The sequence below is a fragment of the Egretta garzetta genome, unplaced genomic scaffold, assembly GCF_000687185.1.
Source record: "Egretta garzetta isolate BGI_Z169 unplaced genomic scaffold, ASM68718v1 scaffold79, whole genome shotgun sequence".
NCBI lineage: Eukaryota > Metazoa > Chordata > Aves > Pelecaniformes > Ardeidae > Egretta > Egretta garzetta.
Genome location: NW_009260791.1, coordinates 1,300,302 through 1,326,442, shown reverse-complemented (window position 1 = coordinate 1,326,442; position 26,141 = coordinate 1,300,302). Strand labels below are relative to the sequence as shown.

Sequence of the window (26,141 nt, the reverse complement as noted above, 5' to 3'; positions counted from 1 at the left end):
CCCCGCTCCAGGTATTGTACCACTGGTTTAGGTCAAATCAACCTTCTTTTGTCCCCCCAAAAGATGCACTTGGTACCAAAGGTGTTACTAGGTATCATGGTGAGAGGAATTTGTATCTGATTATGAAGCTTGGGATGTATTCAGAGTCCTTGAGGATGGGGTACTTGCTCAGTGTGCAGTTGAATGTGTTGCTTTTTATCAGAGAAGTCTCATGAGAATTCTACGGCTGGGGAGGCTGACAGGTAAATGAGCTTTGCAGGATGAAGTGCTGAAGAGCTCTCGAAAAGCAAATGTGGGAGTTGCGTGGAGAGTTGTGTAAAGCCCAGAGATTTGTGTTGCTCAGGCTCTTCAACTCTATTGACTCATGAGGTAGTGCATGTAATGAAGCACCTGCTAAGAAGAACTCTTGTGTCCAAATGTGTGAGGATGAAGCAGCTCCCTTTGCTTAAATATTTTTTTTCTCTTCTTTCATCACTAGTGCCTCTCTTTGGGATGTCTCTGCTAATAATTTTCTTTGGGAAGTGAGACAGTTGCTCTGAAGTCCTGAAGGGATTGCCGTCATGTGAGTTTCCAGTATAGTGTGGCTGTCCTTTTGGATTCAGAGCTCCACATGGAAATGTTCTGTTGCAGTGTGGAGAAGTGATAATCCCTTTTTATTGTTTTCTTGAGCATTTTAGTATCTGCAGTACCGTATTGTAGTCCTTTCTGGATGCAGTTCTATACCAGGTGGATAGTAAACTGAAAGACCTAGAAGAGCCAGTGTCGAGCAGTGTCTGGAAAGACTGATGTAAAAGACCAGAAGAGCTTTACTGGAAATCTTAAATTTATTAGAGGATATAGGGAAATGGTTAAAAGACATGGATATTTAGATATTAGTGGAACATGTACTCTGGACCACTTAACTAGACAGAAGTTGCATGGATGCTTGCAGTTCTTGACTGGACTCAATTACCTGTGCATTCCCTTCCAGCCTAGCGTTCCTCAGAGTGAAATCTGTCACATAATTGCTGCCCCAAACGTGGCAGAGTGCCACAACAGATGTCCTCAACATTAAGAGGAATGTGTGGAGAATCTAGTGGTGTAAATGGTGGTAAGGGGATGATAGTGTATGATGAGATTAGAGTGAGCATCAGACAGGGTTGTGGTGGGGTTTTGTTTGGTTTGGTTTGGTTCCCCCACCCCCCACCCCCCCCTGCAAATGATGGAATTGTGCTGTTTTATCTCTTCTTGAGTTAGATTTGGCAGAACCCAAGAGAGAGCATTTTGTTCTCTCTAATCTTGCCAAAATTTTGCAAAAGTTGAAGTTGGGATAAAAGTTTGATATCCATATATTATTTCTGTCTGTCTGATAAGAGTGGATAAATTTGACCTAGTATTTTCCCATCTACACAGGGAGCTCAATTTTCCTGTGTTAGATTCATGTTACCTTACAAGATACCATTACCTTGTCTTGCAAGTAAGAGACTGGCTGCTAGGGTCATCCCTCCCTCCCATGCCTTCTGCCATAGGCAGGAAGTACTTAAATATCAGTCTCGATGCCAGAAGCGCTGGTTCTGGTGGAAAGGAAGGACTGGAAGCAGACATTTAAGTATTCTAAATGTAGCTGTCAAATCAAGGTTATGATCAGAATGCCAAGGTTAAAACCCCAACTTTTGCGGGAACATTTTTATTGCAATCAAATTTTTCTTCAAGTCCTCTTGGGTGGATGAGAATGTATGCAGGTGAAGATGACAGGCTGCTGAAAGAAAGGGTACTTAGCATCTCAAAATACGAGTTCTTAGCTGATATGATAACTTAAAATGGCCTGATTTTTCAGGAAGTAGAGACCGCTTTTCTAATACTATTCTATTTCAAGGGAGCACTAGCATCGCTTTTCAATTAATTTCAACCTAATTTTGTCATTTTGAGACTTTAAGGAAGACTGTATCACTTGCGATAGTTGAACATTAGTTTACCCCACAGTAAAGTAAGTGTGTTTGCATTTTGCTATTGCTTTTATAAGATGTCAAGAATTCCTTTATGAGAGAATCCACTTTATTGCAAAGTGCTTGGAAGTATATTGTCCCAAACAGAGCACTGCTCAGCAGGACCAGGTGGCAGCACTGGTTTAGTACCTGACAAAGCAGGAGAAAAGATGGAGACTATTTCCACCTTAAATGCCAACACTGTTTTGATGTTAGATTTTTATTTGTCTTCTTTCAGAGAAGCCAAATAATGCGAAGTTGTACAAGGGGAATAGTCACTGTCATTAAGCTTCCTTACACTCCCAAGGTGTTTGCCTGACTTAGAAGCTTTGGATGCTGAACAGTCTTCTGAATTAAAATTAGCTTATTCTTTAAATTTCAAACACCATGATATTGTAACTCCTCTTCAATAATGTGGTAGCAGTTCATTTAATTTCAATGTGATTATTGTTAGTTTTATGTTAATTCCGTAGTGGTCCCACAGCATGACTTATTATTTATTTGTCTCCTAAAGTGCAATCCAATTTACATTGTTATTATTTTAGCTCTCTGTATAATAACTCAGTACTCTAAAGGAAGCCTCTGAATGCTTTGTCTTAATGCATATTCACCAGTGAAGTAAATAAAGCAAGCAAGCATGCTGTCTGTTCTTCGTAATTTGTTTTATCTGTGTCGTGGTGGGTCTATTCTCTTTCTGAAGTTTCATTCAATATGGTTTCTGTGTGCCAAAGATATATATTAAAAAAAAAACAATAGTGGGTTATGACATTCATTGCTATTTTGTCAAGATCATTTTTACTGTATAGATCTTTATGGCCCAAGAAATAAGCACATCTACCTTTCCATTAGAGAACTAGTAGAACCTGCAATGGACATCAGTAACAGGTCTGATGAGGGCTTCAGGTCAAGATGTTTCCTGCTTGCTTCTCTGGGGCATTGCACTATAGAGACAGGAGTTGCTGTGTTAGTTCATCATCTTTACAAGAGACTTAATGAGCCAAATGAATCCTGGGTGCAACGCCACTGGGATCACTCAGAGCTTGATTCGAGCTCTGATGTGGTATTTCCACTAGCCTGCTGTGAAGAGGCATACTGTGTTTCAGGAGAGTTCAGTAAAATGACTTACGTTCTTCATGTGGAGTGCAGAAGATGGATCCATGACTGGCTAGTTCGCAGAAATGGTTGTGCATGTTTTTTTGCTTCAGAAAAACCAGGACACCCTAGTAGTTCCAGTATTTTTAGAAACTACTCCAAAATTTTACTGGATTCTATTTTTAGTAGCATGGTTCTGCAGTGTAACAAACTGAGTTCTTGGTAATTTAAGGGTCTTTTCAATCTGGCACTTTTGTGACTGAGAGAGAGGGTTAAAAAGAAGTTGCCTTCCCAGCAAGAACTGCAGTTGCTTTACTTCTGTTGATTTTTAAGTGTGTGCCTACGAATACAAGTAATTGTACATGTACAATTTGACATAAATATCAAAGTATATAAATCCCTGCATGAGTCGTTAAATTCAGCAGTTAATACAGGATTATAACTGCAAGTGAGTCTTCTCAGTACACCTCTTTCTCTCATTCCTCATGCCAATAAAAACATACACATGTTCATGGTAGTGCACGTTTCTGATTATTGGTTGTTCTTTGGCTGCTCTTGTACACGTGACGAGGTTGCAGAGACTTGGCTCTGCTTGTACGTGTTAAGTGAATGGGAGGTTAGTATTTGACTCTGAGAGCTGACTGAACGCTCAGATGTGCTTTGTGGAGCTGCTCAGAAATGCCCAGGATGCTGCTTGCCATCCTTTTCTTTGTTGTTCTGCACTCTGAAACATTATTTTCATTTTCTGAAGAAGACTAGGAGGTCGCTTGCAAATGCTACTTGCAGCATGAAGGCCTGCAGTTTGTTGTTCTTCCTCAGCTTTGTGCTTTAAAAAAAGCAATTTCCTACCTCTGTGGTTTTTTCCTCTTAAAATATCATGTTTGGACTATGTACCTAAGCATTTATTTTTAGTTATTCCTTCAGCTTCTTTATTCCCAAGCCTTTTTTAAAATGATGTAGTCTCTCTTTCCTGTCACCTATTTTGTATCTCTCTCTTTCTACCTCAAAGCCTATCCTTATTTTTCCCTGCAGTGATTGTGCTTGCTGTGGGCATGCCCTCCTCTGTTCTACTTTAACATGTCATTCCACACCACTTTCTTTTTCAGTATGTTTTCTCATCTTTTACATGCCTGTCTTGGTTTCTGGCTTCTCATCTGTCTTCCAGATTAACTGTACATCTTTTCTTTTTTAATTATTTCAGCATATGGTCTTTGGTACTCGGAGGTGTGCTAACCAGGCCATGCAGTACAGCCAGAACTAGAAGTGGTAGTTCTTCCAGCAGACAAGATAAGGGACTTGTGAATCATTTAGCTTGGGAAGGATATCCCGAGCCATTCAGTCTGGGATGTTACGCAGAGTAGGTGTAATTAGGTCAGTTTGCAGGACCTTGTCCAGTGAAGTTTTGAATATTACTAAAAATCTCACTAACTTGAGATTTCCACCCTTATGCCATCATAAGCTTATTTGACACCTTAAAGACATATGCAAAAGTTCTCTTGTCTTGACAACCTTACTGTTGGACGCTATGGTGTTAGAGATCAAGTGCTGCATGCAGGGAGCTTTGCAAGAAGTGGCAGAGCCTTGCAAGCAGAATCCTCGCCAGCATTCAGATGATTACCTGGGGCATGGGAGATAAGCAGCTGAGAGAACGTGCCTTGCAGCTCCAATAAAATTAATGCAGTTTCGCTTTCTCGTTAAGAACTCATCACATTTATGCAACAGTTATGTAAGTACCTTGCTATTACTATTAAAAAAAATCTAATCAAAGCAGAACATAGTAGTGAAGTGAAAGATTAAAGTAAGAGAACTGGATGCAAACATCATGTAAAAATGATGGAAAGATGCTGGGAGCTGTCAAGGAGGATATCTTGAAATGGGGTTGGGAGTCATAGACAGTGTGAGAACCCAAGCCTTTTGGATGCTGTGTGCTTTGGCTGTTCATAGAATCATAGAATGTTTTGGGTTGGAAGGGACCCCTAGAGGTCATCTAGTCCAACCCCCTTCTGTGAGTAAGTCTATGGTAATAGCACACATTACTGCTGTCACGTTTGTTGGAATTAAACTTAGTATAGGCATGCTTTGCTTTTCTAAAATCATGCAACATTGTTACAGCACACATACCAAAAGCATGAAAAGGTATTTCACAGAGGTGCAGACATCAGAAGAAAAGGGCCTGAAACAAAAGAAAAATTAAAGGGTTCATCTTGCATTATTTTTTTCTCAGCAAAGGTATGTGTTTCAGCCCTTTTTAGATCTGCAAATCGGAAGCTTATTGAAACTGTCATTAAAACCATAACCAGGGGAAAAAATATTACCTTTGGTACTTTTTGTGCCTTATTTATTATGAATGTTGAAAGTAAATTGTTGTGAATTCTGGTCAGAGTAGACAGTTCCAGTCATTTCTTCTTTGTGACTCTTTCTCTGTGTAGGCACTCATGGAATGACTGCTTGACTTGTCCAAATTGCAAACATTTTTCTTTATCTGTGATTTTATTAAATCCCTAAGTAATACATTGATAAGTATATTTAGTTTATACAGACTATGGGCAATAATGCCTGACCATTTGCCTGTTTTACCAGACTTATTTGCTATACTTGAATGAATTTCTTAAGATAAAACTCATTTATGCAAAGCATTAAAATCACATTGGTTTGGTATATGAGTCTTGACTGTACTTTCTGGGTTTTATCTAAACCTTGACTTTGTGTTGGTATAGTGGGCAGAAGTGTCTTCCATTCCCATGTCCTGACAAAATTAGGTGCTGAGCAAAGGGGATTTGCTTTAGTCTTAGCAAGTTGGGCAGGCTGGCTGAAGAAAAGCCACATTCTTAATGGATAGAGTTGGCTGTTCCAAACTGTTTCTTCAGCTTGCAGCTCATCCTCCATGGATAGATGACAAAAATTAATCACCAATGTTTGGTGAAAAAGTTGAAGCCTTTCAATTTGCTCTGGGTTGCTTCAACTGTAACTCACACCAGTGGCACCTCAAGGTTGCAGAACTGCAACATGAACTTCATAGTGATACCTATCTCTCTTTTACTTTCAAAATGTCCTTGAGTGTGTAATCCTAAAACATCTGCAGGTGTTAGATCCTGTCTCTTTGCGATTGTATCTCTTTCTTTAGGACATTGTGGCAGCTGATCACAGTGGAGGTGCCAGAGACTATACTTCTGGGCTTGAATGCAAGGGATCTGGGGACACAGGAACTTCTTAGCAATGGGGGTTCCATGTGTTCTTTCTCCTTGTTATACCAGCAATGTCTGAGTTCTTTTGACTAGCAGATCTGTCCTGCATAATTTACTCTGCGTGCAGGCTTTCTCTGGTGGAGATGAAAGTCACTGGGTAGGTTAGCAGAAGGCTTTTAATTTTCTAGCTGATGGGGAGGTACAAATACAAGTTTCTATTATACATGGGGTTTTTTTCCCTCATGAATTTTAAAATTGTTCATGTATACAAGATATTGGGGCTGTATTCACTGCTCAGTGGCTACTTGTAATTTCTGTCAGGAAGAGCTTCCGTTGTCTATAGAGGTTGATGGAACTCTGGCTGTCTGATTAAAGCTCTAGTTAATGTGTGAAGAAAGCTTAATGAGAAGAACTGGAAACTGGGGAGCATCAGGTATGTTGAGTCATATTTGCCACCAGCTCGTGTTGCTTTTAGAGTAGGCTGTTCTTGTGATTACTTTCATATTTTTCCTGTATGTTGCTAGGGTCCTTAGCTAATTTACTCCTCCCTGACAAGATTGGCACTCATGGATCGCAAAGATATTATAGCTGGGATTAATATAGTTCCAGTAGTATGCAAGCTGAGGACAAATTGGCTCTTCCAGACCTACATGGCCTCCTCAGAGTTGCGTGCATGTACTGAGCTTACATTGGCACCATTGCAAGTAGTTGCTTTCCTGGTCGTGCTTTCTTAGCGTGGTTAAATTCATGATTCCTCCTGAATCTTGTAGGGGAAGAGTCAGAAGCATAACTCGTAGAAATGAAAGCGACACAGAGACAACGTGAGAAACCATTTGGGAACCACACATTCCTCCCCATTTTGCCCAGTGACTATCAGGGATTAGAGGAGAAGCTGAGAAAAAACTAATCCAGGTCTATCAACTCCTGAAGAATGTACTGGAACCTCCCAACATATTTATAAGTTATTTCTTTGCCATGATAGTGTTAATGACTCCTAAACATATCTTGACATTACCAGACATCATCTGCGGGGAAAAGTAACACTGATGGCACTAGAGAAATAAACCACTCATGCTCAGAGTGATAAACAGCCATTTACTTTTGCTAAATACCCAATACAGAAAGGCATAATATTTTGCAACTCTAAATATTGCTGTAATCTAGGAAAAAAAATATTAACCTTTATATCCAGAGAAATATGAGTGTGGGTACTTCAGGCTTCTCTACCTCTCTGTTCTGTAATGCCTCTGTAAGAAAAAGAGAAATGTCTCTGGTTTAGTCTATGGCTATTTAAGTGTAAAGCTCTTTGAGGTCACTTCTTATATCTGCTGTATATCTGTAGTGACAGGGTAGTGTAAGGTGTCAGCTGGAACTAACTCTGTGATTGCTGAGTTTTGCAAGTTTGAATATATTTTGAATGTTCCCAAAGGCTCATGCAGTCTATCTGTAATGTTGAGGTTTTCCCTCTGACACTACTGGTTGGGTTTTTTTTTTTTCCCTTATTATTTGATGCATTGAATTCTTTTGAGGGATTAGGTGAGTGGAGCAAGTGGAGCAAAAATTCTGAAAGAATTTTGAAATTACAGTTTTTGACAGTTTCTGGTAATTGTTAAATTGGAAAATAATTGATCATGATTAATGTCTTTCCATTGGTATATCTAGACTATAGTTAGGACGCCATTTAAGCTGTTCAAGTGACTAATGTCCAGCTGATTCATATTCTGTGTAGGCTTGGCTCAGTGTCCTTGAACATGAAAGAAAGTATCAGTGAAAGGAAAGATTCTTATTCTTATAATATTCCAGGGTATTCTTTTGTTCTAGTTATTGTCTGTATTTCTTTCCAAGAAATTCTTGAACTGTTTTTCATCTTAAGACTCCCTATAATCAAAGCTTCACAGATATGAATTATTATAAATACGTATATTGATTCTAAATATTTGCTTTTTTTTTTTTTTTTTTAAGGTCTATAACGGACTTAAAGTCTCTCTCAGCCTTGCCTATCTGTAGTAATTTGCTGAGATGCTTTACCACTTGGGTCTCTGTCATTTGTGAATGGGAGACTGCATGGTGGGACTGTTCACTGTATTCTGGCCAATTGTGGTTCTGCTGCATACCCATAAGATATACTGCAAATAGAGAAGGAGGGGGTGGTAGAGAAACTTCAGGATCAGCATATTGGGAAAGTTAACTTTCTTTTTGCTTTGCGTCTCCCCACTGTGCCTTCCCACGCACAGGCACATACTCCCTTTGCTTCAGAGTGGTGACTAGCAGAAACCTTCTTTGTATTAATGAAAGCCAGACTGAACCCAACCTTATGCTACAATTTCACTCCACATACCAATAACAAAGGGTGCTAGACCTATTCAGAGAGTTAGTTTTAACTGTAGTTCTTGTCCTCATAAAACTGGATGTTAACTGAATATATAAGGTACGGGTGTAGCAAGGGCTCTGGCCTAAAGCCAGAGCAGTGATTGTGTAGCATTAATGTCAGTCTTGCAGCCAGAAGAAGACATCTTTACTTGAGTGCACGTAAATTCTTGGTATAACAAAATAAATGCCTCCTATACTAGTGGTGGTCACAGGCACAAATCATGTCATCTTAATAAGGGGGCTGACAATGTCAGAAAGGAAATTGAAAACTGGTGCAAGCAAAGCCTTAGTAAGGAGGTTTAGGTATTTCCCTCCACAGTCTTGCAATTTGACTTTGTAAGGGTGACAGGACCACATGAGAAACATATCCTCATGCTTTCTTTTTCAGAGGAAATCTGTCAGGTCAGGTGTATTGGAGATACAGCCTTTTTCTTGCTGTATGTGGGCTTATGGAGAAACGGAAGCATCCAGGCTTCCTCCTGCTGAGGGGCCCCGGGGATTGCGGTATTCGCGTTTAAAAAACATGACCGGGCAGGGCTTGAGCTGAATCACTGCTGTGATGAGAGGCACCCGGAGAGAATATGGGTGACGCTTAGTACAGTTACCTGTTCAGGGGAGACTTGATTTCCTCCATGTCACTGTGTGGTATGGTGCCAGTGATTGGGCTGTAGCAGCCTTCTCTGCAATGAACACACATGAGGAGCATAGGAAACGTTTTTGACAAATCTCCCAGTATGAAGACCAGAAGAATCAAGGTCAGTTTGGTAAGGGCAAGCTCTCTTTTTCCACCAATGTTTGTATGTAAAATCCACCTGTTTCTTTAGGGATCATTCTGTTAAGAGATTATACTGTAAACATCCATACCATTTTAAGAATACATTCTGAAAGAATAACTTGGGTGGAAAAGGTGGCTGCCTTCAGTGTGTTGGAGAACGTCGCCGCACATTGTACAGCAGAGCTGCTGGTCAGCTGAAGCCCATAGACCTGAAGTTAATCAGGACCAGTCTTCCTGGGCGATGATACAGACTTGTGGTTGGTGCTTTTGATGTCCAATGCAAAGAATGTTTTTATGCATGTTGGTTAGTAGATAAGCTCAACAAATATTGGTAAATAGGGATATAGGGTCCATAGGCTTTGCCTAAAGTAGATAATTTTGTATGCAGTTTCTCTGAGTAGAGGTTTTTCTCACAAATGTTTTGTATTTTTTCAGTAGTAGTATTGCTGAAAGCAGCTGCCAAGTAGAACTAGATTAAGTGTTTTCATTTGAAACACTCATTTATTAGCTGAAAAGTGCAGATTTATGTTGACTGCATCTATTTGTGAATTTAGTTTGAACTTGGCAAGTGTTTATGAAAAAGGAAATGGCAAACAAAAATATTATGACATTTAATATAAAAATATTTTGATTTTTCATTTTTAACAATGTCTCAACATTTAATTTATTCTAAAATTATTTCTTTTCCTAGTCAGTGAAAACAAAACCTTCTGGTTGCCAGTGAAACAGAATGTTTTCATAGAACAATTTAGGTGGGAAAAGGGTCTCTGGAGGTCTGCAGTCCAACTTGCTGCTCAAAACAGGGCCAGCTTTTAAAAATTTTTCTTCCTTTTCATTACTTTGGTCACTTCGGGCCTCCTACAAGTGCAGCCTTTCAAAAGTAATTGAACAAATTTTTCTTCCTTTTCATTACTTTGGTCACTTTGGGCCTCCTTCTACAAGTGCAGCCTTTCAAAAGTAATTGAATGTGTTATTGCATCAGTAGTGGCTGGCTCCCTCTGTACATTTGAATGCGGCCTTTCTGGTCCCATGTATTTATATGTGTCAGAAATTTTGGAAGCCTGAGGGCAGACCTTACCATTGAATATCACAGCAAAGAAGGCATTGACTGAGTACTTTCAGCCCTTTTCAGCTTTGAATTTAAATTACTCCATGCAGAACTGTTTCTGGGTTGTTTTGGGGGGGTGGGGGTGTGGGGGGTGGGAATTTTTGGTCCAAAAGCCAAGGACATTTTCAGATTGGCCTGAAATTATTTTCTTTTCCTTCCTCTATTTCCAGCTTGTTCAATGAACCAAAAAAGCCTCCTGTTCTTTGTATTCCTCAGATGCCAAATATCATCTGTGTTGTGGCAGCACCTCTGGTCCAATTCTTCTTCTGCACACATGGGTTTGCATATAGTATCAATATTCACCCTAATATCATAATCTGATATAGATGGTATTGTATTCTGTCAGCTAGCATTATTCTGTAGATAATCAGATGTGGCTCACGGAAGGGGAAATTCACAGAAAAGGTGCTTTTTCACATTCTGTTTGTTTATATGCTGAAGGGGTAATTCTTTCTGTGTTGGTGAGAGAGCAGATGTTTTGTGCATCATTTTTGACTATGTGGCTATTGCTTAGTTGCCCATAAATATAAAAAACTAAATTTGCCTATCCAGATGGTGGTCCTAGATTGGTGTTTTGATACAAATAGCCTTTTTATTGTTCTTTGCATGAAACCATGCGCCTGCATTTGACACTAGGAGTCAGCATTGGTATAAAACTAGAAGCTGTTTCACTTTGTGACACTAGTGATGTTGAATGAGAAGTTAGGAATCATTTAATTCCATCTCATCGCAGTAGTACTTGGCATTTCTTTTACTCTCTACCTGCTTGAAATTACTATAGTGATGTTAAGTGATTTTAAAAGTGACTCAGTTGCCTGCAGGCTTGTACAAATGGCTTCATTTATAGGTAAAACTTCATTTGCCTATTTGATATTAAGCATGCATTACATTATACAGATGTTTAGCAACTTGAAAACTGGGCTAGATGGGTGGCAGGGAGCATGTCAAAATCGTTACTGTCCTCTAGACACTGAAGTGCTTTGCTAGCCTATGTCACCAGTGAGGAAATCGGAGAGAATTCGATGTTAAGACTCAAGCTGTGAGAAGATCACGTAGATCTGAAGCAGAGGGATTAGTATTTTTCTAAGTGTTCTTCCATGTTACAAGCTCCTTTCAGTGATAAATGTCAGGCTGTTGACTGGGGAAAATGTCTTGGCCCTCTGTTTCATAGAGGCCATCCCACGCCTTCTCAGACTGCTGGTTGGAAATACTGTGCTTGATATAAGCTCACAAAGCAGTAAGAGGGAGTAGTTTAGGAACCAGTATCTAAAACATTTACTACCAATACAGATTAAAAAAGAAAAACCAAACCCAAACCAACCCCCCCCAAATTTGGCTCGTGGCCCTGCAGAGTATTACACAGTATTTTATTTTAGAAGACCCTGGTGAGATCAGACTAATATGGCACTTGCAGATGAAAATACTTATTTCTATAAAAACCTGACTCTTGAAGAACCGTTACTTTCAAGATTTGGGAACAGGAGCCTTTTGAAGTCTAATCCTCATTTTCCAGGCTTGGCCATTGCCTTGAATAATCAGTCAGACCATTACTTCCCTACATAATTGATGTTCTTGGGGGGGTGATAAGTGATGGCATTTGTTTTTCCTGACTGATTCTGCAATAGGATCACAATTCATAATGAATCATGGTGAGGCCCCTTATCCTTTTTCATTTAAAAACAAAAAAATCAACACCCCCCCCAACCAAAAACCCTCCTTCAGAGGAGTGCGTGTTGCCCTCGAAATCAAGGGAACTATATAGAGTGGTGTAGAGCATAAGACTTGCCCTGTACAGTAGTCTGGATCACCTGTATCATGGCCTGTGTTAGCACCCTGGTGCTATGTCCTGGTAATCCATTTTCTTCAACTGATTGACACTTGGGACTTGATGAGCTCTTCTAGTTACTGTGGTGTTTATCTTGCGCTGATTCTAGACTCTATAGATCCACATCTTAAAGAGAATCTGTAAATATTCTGCTGCTGTGATAGTTTTTAAATAGTGTATTTGCTGATGGTGTGGACTGTGTAAATGTTAGTGGTGGTACAGCATTTGTTCAGTGTAGGATCTGAATGCTTTCTAAACATGCATGGATTAATTCTCACAGTGCTCCTGTGAACAATAGAAATAAGAGAGAAATACTGGTTTGGTCAACATTGCAGCACACCAGCTGTTCACTGGCTAGAAATAAAGATATCATGGGGAAAAATACATAGGGAGAGAGGTGTGTATAATCTGCTCATCCCTGTAACAACCATTACCTCTGCTAACAGACAACCGGAGAAGGGAATAAAGAGACTGCGGGGGGTGTGGTGTGTGTGTTTTGTTGGGTTTTTTTTTGTGTGAGCCTTCTAAGAGGCAACACAGAAGTAATGTTTTCTCAGAGCAAACTTGTGATGGAAAACAAAGTATGCTTGTCACTAAGCTTTCAAGAGGAAATGACACTGCTAGAGAGGTGTTTGTGACTGGACTATGCCATTAATCAAATTCTACTATTTTTACAACTTAGCCAAAGACCAACATATACTATTGCTTGATAGTCAAACAACCTTATTGCTTAAATGTCTCTGGAACAGCTGGAACTAATATGTAATCCAAATACAACTAGGTTATTTTTTTTCTTTAGTAACTTTACAATTTTGGCTGCTACTACTATTTTAACTGTGGTGCAGAAGAGTTAATAACCCTTGTAACCAAGATGGCTGATGAACATGCACAGACATCAGTTGATCTCAGGAGCTATAAAGTCACCGCTTTCCTTCTTCATGCTTAATTCGTTATTTGTACTCAGAGCTGTCAGAGCTCTGGTCTTTTTAAAGTCAGCATTAACTTCTCTGTGTTGGGCAAGAAAAGGAGACCCCCGAACACTAGTGGTACCTTTCCAGAATAAGTCTGCTTCCTAGTGGGAAGAGATCTGCTGGCTTTCTGTTTGGTTTTTTTTTTTTTCTCCTGGTCTGTGGCTGGTTTAGGATGTTTCCTTCCAATTAATTCTCTGGTGTAATCCTATCTAATTTTGTGATACTAGAATTACATGTGGATGTTGTATGAAATATAGAGGGTTTGTATGAAGGTATACATATGAAATTGAGTGCTTCAGAAGGTATGTTTGAGAAGAGGGATGGCATCAGTTTGGCTAATAGACAGTGTTTGTCATTGGGAGTTCTGGAGGCAGAGAGGTGTGGATATGTTTAAAGCCACACGTGCTTAGCTTTATCATTCTCTCCCCTTCTCCCAGGGCATTTTTTCCTTTACACGCTCCTTAGCTGACATGAAAGCTGTGACTTTAAAATCTGAATTTCAAAGGAGTTCTCAATATTTGCCTCAGATGTCATCTTTATCTGTAAGTCCTCAACTATCCTTCAGTCTGCACTGCTGATCTTTCAGCTTTCCAGAACTAGGTGATCCTTCCTTGATAGCTCCTTAAGCTAAATAAGGAGTCTCTTGCATGTAGGTCTACATACCACTTGTCGTCCTTCTCATCTGGGTTTCTCAGTTCAGGTAAAAGGAACCAGTGTGTGCTACCAGTAGACTGGAGATGGGTGGCGTCTATAAAGCATCTGAGGAAGATTTTCATCAGTGGGTACAGATCTTGTTGCTCTGACTCAGGTGGGTTTCTGTTCGCAGGGTCCCAGTTCTTTTGGGAAGCATGCAAAAGAACTGCTGAGAGGTTTTTGGAAATAGAAGAGTTAAGTAGCATTAAATAAATTACTTGCAGCTAGACTTCTTGGCTGCTGGATGTGTCTTAATCTTTAAAGTCAGTATTCAGTGCAGACCTGGCTTCCAAATTCCAATCAGATTTTATTCAGTTTTGCAAAGTTTACTAAAGGGAAAGGGAAACACTTACTCAGGAGGGACCAAGCCTTTGCTGTGATGCTTTGGGCAACACAACTTTGTCTCAGTTTTTGCCTCTGCAGTATTCCCAACCTTATTTTGAGGATGCATTAGCGTTGTAGTGTCCTGGACAAATGAGGAACTCTGTAAATGCTAAGACATAAATGAAAGGCTTAGAGGATGGCGACAGAAAATAAGGGTTCAACTTACAGCTCAAGAAGAGAAAGGACAAGGGGGCATTCAAAGAGACTGTCCTATGTATATAGTCCTTGTCTAGGTCAGTTCAGTAAAACTTTCCCATAAAGTGTTTTCACTGGGTCATACTTATTATCTGGTGTGTAACCTGGAAATGTATAGTTGTTACTGAAATGTGGCTTACCTTAAATAGGTAAAATACATACCAATGCTCTATCTATGAAATATCAGGAGGAATTTCAGTCAGGGTAGTATCATCTGTGTTGCCACATGGTCACAATCTTGTGCTAACCATTCCTATTTAGGGGACAGGAGAATAGTCAATGACTCTTCAAAAGGTAACAGCAGCTAAGGTCTATTCTATTTCATGTGAAAGATGCTTCTTTGAGATGGTTAAGCTTTTAAATGCCTTTAACGTTAAACACTTCAGTCTGCACTACTGATCCCTCAGCTTTCCAGAAGCATTTGATCCTTCCTCAATAGCTCCTTAAGCAAAGAGACTCTTGCATGTAGGGCCAAGTACCACTTACCATGCTTCTCACTAGGGTTCTCAGTTCAGGCAAAGGGGACCAATGTGCATTACCAGTTATGCGCACACAGTTTACCAGTAGCATTTGAAACCACAAGGTATCCACTTGCAAATTTTGGTTGCTGTTTGTATTTGTTAATAGTATGATTTACATGCATCTGACGTTCTCCCTCCCAGTAAATATGGGGTTCATGATAGACTTCTAAGTACTGGCTAATATGCAATGGAGAATTTAAAAACTACTCAGCTGGCAGCATAGATCAAAAAAAGAGTGGTAAACTTCATAGTGGAGGTAGCATTGCAAAAAGAGAACTAAACCTCAAGAGCGCACGCAGTGTTTTGCACCCCCTGCAGAAGACTGGAATCCTGCTGGTTTTGTAATCATAGTTGGACATGATTTCTGTGATGCTGACTGTTACGTTCTTAGAGGGAGGTTGAAGCTGTTTCAGGTCCTAGCAACCGTGGAGATAACTCTGTGCATTTGTAACATCTCAGACACTCAGGTGCCCCAAGGAAGAAAGGTACCTTAAATGGGAAGGAAGAGTAGGTCCTCTGAATGTGTGATGCTGCTGGTCTTTGTCCTTGGTATCTGAGTGAAGAAGTGTTGGTAGCTGGACTGTTTTCTGTTCTTATACTGTGCTGTTAGCGAAGACCATGCAGAGTGTCCTAAACAACGTTTTTTTTTTTAAATGCAATGTTTGGGACTAGACCTTCACAGATCTGGGGTTTTCCTCTGACTTAGCTGTCTATTCAACTGTCAAATATGTCTTTGGAAAGAGATGTCCCTTTCTTTGCCATTGTTTTCTGTGCCCAGAAAGAGAGGGACAAAGATGCTATCCTGTTGTTAGAAAGTGGTCTGTGATCCTTTCCTGAAAGACATACATTTGCAGTTCCTGTAAGGCACTGTATTGCCACATCTTGACTGATTTGTCTTGCTTTCTGATCTCCTTGCTTTTCAGACTTAAAAGGGAAGTAGCTGCTATAATACTTAAAAAACAAAAAAAGGCACAAAAAACGCTACAGCGATAACCAGGTAATTCCAAAATTCAAATTTCCTCTTCCAATGAAGTAATAGAGGCAATTAGAGCATGGGAAGGCTCTCTGAATGGGATGATACAGGCTTCTCCAGCCTGCTCTAATGTAGTTCCTTACTAACCTAGCAGAAGCAAAGAGCTTTTGGGGATACTTGGTTTAGAGACTCATACATTTGATTCATGTTTTTTCCCCCTCTGAGAGAAGTAGTTTGAATCTCATCCAGGCAGTAAGTAGTCAAATTAAATTATTTCATTACCATTATATGCATGCCTGCGTGATACATGATACGGCTCACTCCAGTTGTCTCAGCCTCATCTACAGCATCTTTTTCTCACTATCATTATGATTAATCCACTTGTTTTGTAGCATTTATGGTGAGATTTGAAACTGAACAGGAAGAGAAACTCCAGTTGTCTTACTGTGGGTAGCACAGTCTTATCTATGTTTCAAGTAAGATGCATTGATGGGATCAGTGAGAAGCTATTTGGGTTTGGTACCTGTACTATTATATCTTCCCAGGAATAAACAGAAGAATTAAATCTCTAGCTTTGTCAGGCCTGCGTCTTGCTTTGATTAGCACTGCATCTCTGGAAAGCTAATAAAATGTAAAGCTGTCTTAAAATTTGACCTCTGTACCTCTTTGTTACTTCTGTGGTCTGCACAAGTCTGTGCATAATTGTTGCTGTAATAGTTGGTTTAAAATTATGTGCTATGGCATAACTTTGTGAGGTTTTGCATGTTTCTTGAGCCATAGACTCATTTCTTGGGTGACAACCTGCATTCATTAAATGAATGTACCTGAAGTGAACAGGGGGACGAATCTGGGTTGAAGTTCTAGAGTATTTTATTCATCACCAAGATCTAGTCATCTTCAAAACAAAATATATCAGCAGGTGAAAGTCTGGAAAGCAACACTTTGAGTACTGTAATTCCTTTGTACTTATATAAAGCTGTCTAAGCAGCAGCTTTAGTGAATGTGGTTGTTTCCCTCTAGTGGCCCTTGTAGTAGAAGCTGCTCCTGTGATTGCCTTGCTGCCCAGCTTACGCTAACAGTTCTCCTGAGCTTTGCTCTATGAAAATCTAGTGTGTACAAATATTTCCTTAGGCAAATTGTGGATGAGTTGCAATATAGCAACTTCTGAGTTCTTTGTACCTATGCTGAAGCTTTTGTTGCCCTGATCTGCTGAGAAGAGAAGTTTATGGCATTCTGGCCAATGTGAAGTGTTTCATATGACAGCCCTATCTAAAAACAAAGGTAGAGTTGCTCTGACCGAAATCACTTTGTAGTTAATTTAATTACACTGTTGTAAATCTTAATTTTAAAAGCATGAATACTTGATTCTTTTTTTTCATGCTTCCATATCCTTTTTTATCCTCCTTGTTGGTTGTGAATATAAAATAAAATTCCTTTCCTTAAAAGTGGAAATAGCGCCTTCAATAAAGATGGAAAAACATCTATTACCATTAAAAATGAATAATATCTTTAATAGATCATAAACCCCTTGATTTTATTTTTAAACACTGAAAACTTCTTCATTTAGCTTGAAGTTGAAACATTTTGAATGTTTTCTAGGTCAGAATATTTTCTTTGGAAGAACTGAAACATCTTTTCACTGAAATTGTAATCTCCTATTTAAAGACTTTTAGGGGGGATCAGTTTTCAGTTAACATACATGTTTTCCTGATGTCTGTTAAAAATGATTCTGCTGTAGAAATGCACAGTAGTTGTGTAGTGTCTAAAAGTGTTAAAATTCAGCAGCAGTGAAACTGAGGCAAACACAGAGAATAGCCCACTGCGCTTGATGGAAAAACCGAGACACACACCCAATTTGTGCTGTGTGTAACCTGTACCATATATGCAATCAAATCATCCCCTTTTTTGTTCTTCCTCACAGATGATATTCACATCAAGTAAAAGAAACACAACACAATTTCTGCACTAAGCCTTGTTTAAGGGCCTTATAAACAAGCTGCCATCATGTTGAATGCTGCCTGAATCCATGTTGAGTCTTAATACAGCCATTGGCCAGGGTGTCTGTAAATGAAGGCAACAGTCCTTCAATATGGTGCTACATGTATTTATAGCAAAAGCAAGGAACAATTTGATTTTTTTAAACAAGTTTGGGTTTGGGTTTTTTTTTGGTAAAGGCATTTAAAAATAAATTGTATACAAATAGTTAAACCCAGCTTAACTTATTTTTTTGTCAAGTTTATAGGGAGACAGGTGTGTTTCTGAGAGAACTAATAGAGTGGTCTTGCTACTTTTCATTTATTTGCTGAGTTAATTCCATGCACTTGATTAGTTTGGCTGTTGGGGGGGATTCTTATTTGCACTTGTGAGGCTAATTGATTCTGTGGATATTTGAAGGATTTTGTGTATGCAGTTTTTATTGCTGTATGAATGTAAATAATTGAACTTTGCTTCTGGGTAGGCTGGTATAAATCATGCTCAAGTTTATTGATTTCCCAGTAAAGCCACTCTGTAAAGCCATAAACATAACTTTTCTGTAAGCCCTGCTAAAAGCATTTGTTTTGTAAGTGTATGTTGTGTTTTGTTTAACGCGGGGTAGTACATGGAGGTGATCCTGTTCCTTGAGGAAACGGAAAGGTTGGTGCAGGTAAGGTGGTGCAATGAAGGTATTGACTATCTGTAAGGAAGTGCAGCTGCTTATTCCTAGTTGGCAGCTAAAGTTTTCTTGAAAAGGGGGATTCTAAAACCTGTATATGAGCAAAACAAATGTGTATGTATGTGAATATGTGTTGATTTGACTGGGATATCTACATAAATCTCTGCAGCGTACTGAGAATCTGGGGTTGCCAGTTGTTTCCTAGCAATCAACAATGCTCCTGGAGTTGGACAGTGGATCTTGGTCAAGAAAAAGACCTTCCTAAAATGCTTTATCCATACTAGTGTGCTGCCTGAAAACACCCAGCAAAATTTACACTACTGACTGGTATTCAACCATGACTGAAAGATGTTGAAGGTTTTCAGAGCAGTTGCCAGCTCTGCTTTTGAGCCGCGCTCATGTTTTGATATTCACCCAGTCCTTTGTAGGAACTCACTACTTATCAGGAAGCCATAAAGGTGTGTGAATAATTGGCAGCATCTTTGTCCTTAAACCCTTTTCTTGCCCCTTCCCCCTCTTTCCCCACCTTGTTCAAACCTGACTGTAGAAATTGTGGCTGAGTATCTTTGGACCTAGAATGTCTTCTGCCTATCTTTTGAAAAGAGATAATAAGGAAAAGAGAATTATGTGTTTAATTTGGTAACAGCTACATAAAATATCTGCCATATTGCATAACTATGCATAATTATTTCATGTATATTACTAAATACATTGTCTGTACAAGACAATTATCTTTCAAAGCACTATTAATATCACTGGAGATGAGAAACAGGTGGGGCATTGGCTTCATAACCTCCCTCCTCTGTGCCACACTGTGGGGGCTACAATGAAGAATCCCACTTTGCAGTTGTACTAGTTACATCTGAATATTCCTTAGGGAGTTGCTGAATAATGCCTAAATAGGGTGGATCAGTTTCTTGTAAGCTTTGAGAGAACCTGTCTAGCTAAAAAGACCCTCCCCCCCCCCAGCCACTCCCTGCCTTGGGTTGGTGTTGGCATTCTTGAGGGATTTTGCCCTGATAAAACAGATAGAGAAATGCATCTGGCCACTGAGCAAAGCTGAGATGGTAGCTGAGCGTTTTGATTAAAAAGAAAAGAGTAGATAGACCCTTTTTATTATTAGTGAGAGTCTTCTCTAAAAAATATTAGTGTATCATTGTAGAATTATTTATTGTTGCAATTGTAATGAGGAAGAGCCTTTTCTGTTCTCATCAATCTGGCAACGTCCTTTCTGATTGTCTCTTTTGCTGTTCTGTAGACTTGCATGTTTGACCTCTTCTGTAACGTTGGATAAGATACGCAATAATGAAGATAGCCTGGCTTCATGAAGGCCACTTTAATCATATAAATGGTCAGATGATGACAACCTGCACCAAGGGTAAAAGCAGGCTTTTCGATCCACCTGTGAGGAACTGCTGAGGGGATTAACCTTCTTCCTCCTTTGCCTTTCATAGGAGGGAAATCCTATGTGCCATTAACCTCTGAGGGGTGGACAACAGCTGGTGTTTACTGTTTTAACTGCATCCCTCTGACCAGTTTTTTGTTCTAAATGAGCGAGTTCTTGGGGGCCAGATGGAAAGCAACTTGGCATTTTCAGAAGACGTGAACGGCTTTCTGATTGTTTATACTTTGGCATGTCTATTCTTGGCACTTTTATATAGTCTATTTGGGCCAAGCTATTAATTAGCAACAGTGCACTATTGATATAGAGATAATGATTGAGGTGTCCTGGGCAGATTGGATGGAGTTATTCCATGTTTGAAAGCATATACTAGTTGGTTTTTTATGCACAATATGCACACAAGTTTTGAGTAGGTGTCAAAGGATTCATGAGAGCATGAGGAGGAGTCGCTGCAGCTGAATCAAGTAATATTTGCTCAAGAAGCCTGAACTGCAGCTTGAATAAAGTCCAGAATGTGGGGGATGCCCAAGAGAGATATTTTGCTTCTGATTAAGTAGTGTTTGCCACTGCAAAGCACCAAAGGAATATGTGCTAGTCTGCTTCATTTGAGTTTGAAGAGAAGAGGTAGTGATCAATTCTATTTGATATACAGCTCCCTAGAGGACATTAGGAAAGGGGATGGAATGACCAAGACCACCAGAGACACCAACAACACTTGCTCTGGCAGCTTAACTATTAAGTTATTGCTATAGTAGAAAATTTCTTATTCTTTTTCCTGTTATGTTGTCTTCTACTCTTCTCGCTCATTAAATAAATTGCAAAAACTACCTAATGCCCAACTGCCATCTCATCAAAAGTATTATAGAGTGTTTCCAGGCATCCAGCTCGGAACATTGCTGCAGGAGTTCCTTGTTTTTCCTTGCTTTTATCATAAAAAACTGTTGCACAAAGGGAAGATACAGATCTTTGACTTTTTTTTTCTCTGTCCAGCTAACCCTCTGCTTTGCTTCTTCCTACATCTGGATTATCCTAGTTGAAGGGTGATGTAGGTGTAGCTAGCTTGAAAGAAGGAAAAAAAAACCCTACAACACACAAAACCCACATCAACTTTGGTGTAAACACTTGTTTCTATGTGTTTAGCTGTAAGGCTGCAGAAAAGCCTTACTGCACAGGAGATGGTACTTAGGGAGAGCATTATCCTTCTGCTACATGTGGCCCATTTCCTTTCTCTTCCCCCCAGCATCTGCAGCTGTTGGATTAGGAATCCTCAAGTTGTCTTTTAAAAATTGATCACACATAAATATCTATATAGTAACAGCACATGTAGTAATCATGCTCAGTGAAAATAAGTTTTACATCCAGATGTGGGAATTCCTCTATGCACAGTTCCTGGAACCACTTGGAATTCAGTGGGAGCTTACACAGGGAGCAGCAATTCAACTAACAGTGTGCAAATGAAAAATGGGGACACAATTTTGCTGCTTTTCAGGTCATCCTACCTGCTGTGTAAATGTCTTGAAAGCAGTTTAAACAGAGTAAAATAATGTTTGTTTAACACACTTTTTTCTTTTAAACTCAAATATGTCTGGTTTGAAAAACTTATTTGAATGGTCTTGAGCATGCTCACGTATTGAATTTTTGTACATAGTGTTATTTGGGTAACCCTACCAAAAGAAGCCAATGCCCATTGTTGCGTACAAAATGGAGGTTTGTGAGTGAACAAAATTATTAAAAAAATCCTAATTTTTTTCTACTTATATAATATTTAATTGGCTGATAAAGACATGGACTTAGAGAACATGGAATAATTTGCATCTTTAGTGCTTAATTTTTAAATATATTAGCCCAAACTATTAGGCAGTTCCTTCTAAATAGCATTCTCATTTTGTAGACAGCCTTACTCATTCGGAAAAAAGTTGGAAAGCCGAAACTTTCTACTATTTGTGAATTGGTTAAGCTACATTTTCTGACAATCTAGTCAAATAACTTCTGTTGGTGTCACAATTTGGGTTGTTTTTTTTTTTTGAAAGTGTTACAGTAGGCATCAAGGTAGCAATGACAAGCCAAGCCAGCTTGTTTTGCCTGACCCCTATTTTGTCGGGCTGGGGTTGAAAAGTGGGAACTAGGTGGTCAGCAACTCTTGAGTTACTCAGCCATGTTGAACATAGAGCTGCTGCATAAAAATGTTGAACATGAAGCTGTGGCATAGAAAGTGTTGTATTGTTAGCTGAGGGAGGTTGGCACACCTGACCATTTCTCTTGGCTGAGGCCTCCATAGCTCTAGACCTGTGGAAGAGGTTTTCTTAAAAAGTATTTGCTGCCCCCTGCCCCCATGCTTTCAGGTGGGATTATAAAAACACACAGGTCCAAATGAATTCCTTTACCCTCCTACCTGGGAAGTGGCTGTGTGGTACTATAGTAACTGATGCAGTGTATTTGATGTAGGCAATAATTTTGCTGGCCACCCAGAGACATTTTGTGGCATGTGCTCTACGTGTCCTGGTTTTGGCTGGGATAGAGTTAACCTTTTTTTTCCCCCCTGGTAGCAGGCATAGTGCTGTGTTTTGGATTTAGTACGAGAATAGTGTTGACACCACACTGATGCTTTAGTTGTTGCGAAGCAGTGCTTACACTGGTGAAGGACTTTTCAGCTTCTCATGCCCTGCCAGCGAGAAGCTGGGAGGGGGCACAGCTGGGACAGTGGACACAAACTGGCTAAAGGGATAAAACGTACTCACTCACTGATGTAAATATAGCACAGCTTTCTTGGACTCTATTAAATAGGAGTTTTGCTTGTCTGGTTCCAAAGAACTTAAGCTTTCTGGCTATGATCTAGCTGCCTCATACAGCTGGATTTACACTGTGTACAGTGTGACCTTGGCACATGGGTGAGGAACTGCAAAGGCTATGCATTTCTCCTATTGAGGAGATATTCTCTGTAACTCCAATATATGACTCCCTGACTTTTTAATCCAAGAATGACCTTTTATTTTTCAAGCCACTGTACAAAAATGTTTTTTCCTCTTGCTCTGTGGTAAAAATGGGCTTTATTTAAAAGGGTATTAAACTTCTTTTTTATTAACGTGAACTGCATGATCCTTTAGGGAGAATAACAGAATATTTATTTTGCTTTGGTCTCCTTCCTTAGGATTCCCCTACTACACATGTTCTGTCCTAGCTGAGTGAAACACCACCTTATTTGCCCATGTACTTGTCAGTCCATGCCATGGCACAGATCAGAGCGGGTGCATCCCCTTGTGCAGAGTTCCGCTTGAAGACAACATTTTGTTCTGTGTTACATAAGCAGTCCATTGAAAACCTGTCAAAAGGCATGCTGTTTGTGGGCTATCTGAATGAAAAGATTGATTTGCTTGTGTTGGACAACCATAGAGAAATAATCTGTATGTCGTACCTGAATTTTACCAGTGCAGTAAGCTGAGCTGTAGCAGTGCCTCTTGTTGTCCCTGTCCTGTCTCTTTTAGTATGTTCAGCGTGCCTTGCTTTTTCTTTCTTGGGCTCCCCTTTTGCCAGTTTGGGCAATGGGTCCAGACCTGATGTGCAACTAGTTCTGCTGACCTCATTCTGCATGTCTCTGATGTACCTGTGTCAAAAACCACTCCAGTACCGTACTGAAATGCGCATAGATACTTTTAATTTAGCACACACCAGTATTCAATTTCAGTTACCATTTGACATGAGTGAGGTGTTCCAGTCCTGTAATCTGAACAATTAATGTTTTAAGTAATTGCCTGTCAACTGTGATGGGTGAGTAGCAAAACGGGACGAATATGGGTAGCACTAATTCTGTTTTCCCAGGAGCATTGTTTGCAAGGGCAACTGTGGTTTTACCTTTTGGAGAAGAAAGGGCTCTTCTTTCCCTTTTGACCCATAATTCGGGGGCGAAGCAAGCACCTTATATAGCCAGGCTTCTTTGCCAAAGAACCTTAGGCCAATCAGACAGGTTGGTGAGTGGTTGTCTTTCTGTGGTATGAAATCTAAAAAATAAAAATATTTTTTGGGGGAAGAGGTGGGGTTTGAGGTTTGGGGGGGAGAGGGTTGTAGGTTTTGGAGGGTTTTTTTGAGACTGAAAGACTGAAACCAGCCTGGTGTTCGATACCTAAGTGTTGAGAGACCAGTGTGATTAACTTTGAAAAGAATCTCAAGCACCTCAGGGCTGTGGTAAATCCAGGTTCTTAGGAGAGCAAAATTCTGCTGTACTTTAGAGATGTTTATGTCACCAGCTTTTTTTCTAAAACTGCAGTGCCCTGTACAATGTGGCGTTTGGAAATGAATACCATAGCACGAGAGAGATTTCTGCCTCTGTTTTAAATGTATGTGACCTCTGGGCTCTGCGGAGGAAGCCACTTTCACCGAGTGGAAGAGTTTGTGACCCTGACTCCCCTCTGAGCTGGGAAGGTGTAGGTGTGAAGGTTGATTACAGGTCTTAATACACCTACACAATCTACCAGTTTGTATCACACCAGGCTGATTTTGGTGACTTTTCCCATTGAGCAAATACTAAAGGGTGGTCTGGCTTTAACTGTTGTACCTATCACCATCTCCAGGCAAGGGACCTGAAACTCTTTATGCTGGGCAGAAACTCAATGACAACGAGTGGCACACTGTCCGGGTAGTTCGACGAGGAAAGAGCCTCAAGCTGATGGTGGACGATGATGTTGCTGAAGGTAAATGTGATGTATGAGTATTTTTTTGGTCATTAGTTTTGCATCTCTGTTCACAGTTTCTTCTTTGCCATTACAGATATTCTCCCCGTTCTTATGTGGATCTTTTTCTTTTTCCCTTCCTGTTACTTCTTGCATAGTTAGTGTTACTGTGTTGAAAGCTAATATTCGGTTCTGAGAGACTAACTGTTCCTAGCCAGCACCAGAAACTTCTGTGACAACTACGATGATATGAAATGTGGGATTAGCGGACAGATGAGCTTGTGCGTACCCAGGAATGCAGAGGTGCTAAGCAGCCCTCTCTTGTGCCAGGCTCTGTTTGGGGTACACTGTGAGTATGGATTCCTGAGCTGCGAATGCAGTGGTTTCCAACTCTGTGGAATCAAAACCAAGGCTGTCTAAACCTTTCCTCTGCACAAACCTTTCTTTGATGGTAAACCTGTGTTTGATAGTTGTGTTAGAGAATATGGATTTCTGTCTCTGCTGGTGTTTTGTTTGGTTTGTTGGGTTTTTGGTGGGGAGGGAGGTTGTGGTGTCTTTTTTTTTCTTTTTCCCAAGTTCCTGTGCTTATGCCTCAGAGCAATCTAGAAGAAAAAAAAATGTAGAAAAATGTAGTTGAAGGGGAGAAGAAGAGATCAATCACTCAACTTGGGAGACACCAACTTTCTTATCAGATTTGCATTGAAATTATCAAGGTACTTTAGACTGATCTTTTTTTTAATTACAGAATTTTAGAGGTGATGCTTTTCTGGTCTGTTTTCCCACAGCTGCAAGAACCAGAAACTTATTTTTCTTTTTTTGAAGATCTAAAATTCACATAGCTGTATATAACTGTAGGAACTGCGTTTTTGAGGAAAACACTAGGTGTCTGAAGGTTGATAATAGAATCACAAAGAACAATAACCCTGGATCAAACACTGATACGAGTATGGTCGTTCAGTTGTGACCCACGCTGTTTCACTAAATGCTGATGTCCTCTCTTCTGGAAGGAGCAGCTGCCATAGACGGCGCCAGAATACTGTATTCTATCTCTGCAAAAAGTTCTTTTCTACTGTGTGAATGCAATTAATTTTAAATAATATGGTAATTAGATTATTTGGAAAGCCATGAGTCGGGATTTTGAAATGAGCCCAGCTTTGCAGGGAAATGACTTACATATGCTGTGCTATATAGGCTGAGAATTTGCGAGAGAATCAGAAGCATATGGAAGAAGAATCTTTCCCTCTCCTTGTTAGAATTGGCAGAGGCTTAGTCAACATTAGCTTGTAGGGAAATGAAATTTCATTTAAGAGGGGACTTTCTGAATTAGTGAAACATACTGGTAAACATTTCATTCTGCTTACTTCTG

At 39.8% G+C, this 26,141-nt stretch overlaps 1 protein-coding gene across 5 annotated transcripts in view; it reads left to right on the top strand.

The window, feature by feature from the left end:
* The window catches only part of NRXN3 (neurexin 3), a 982,535-nt gene that overhangs the window by 382,835 nt on the left and 573,559 nt on the right, over positions 1 to 26,141 (top strand). For all 5 annotated transcript variants that reach the window (XM_035901997.1, XM_035901996.1, XM_035901998.1 and 2 more), the window contains one exon: positions 24,677 to 24,796. In XM_035901997.1, the coding sequence (XP_035757890.1) occupies positions 24,677 to 24,796 (120 nt within the window). The remainder of the gene's footprint in view (positions 1 to 24,676; positions 24,797 to 26,141) is intronic.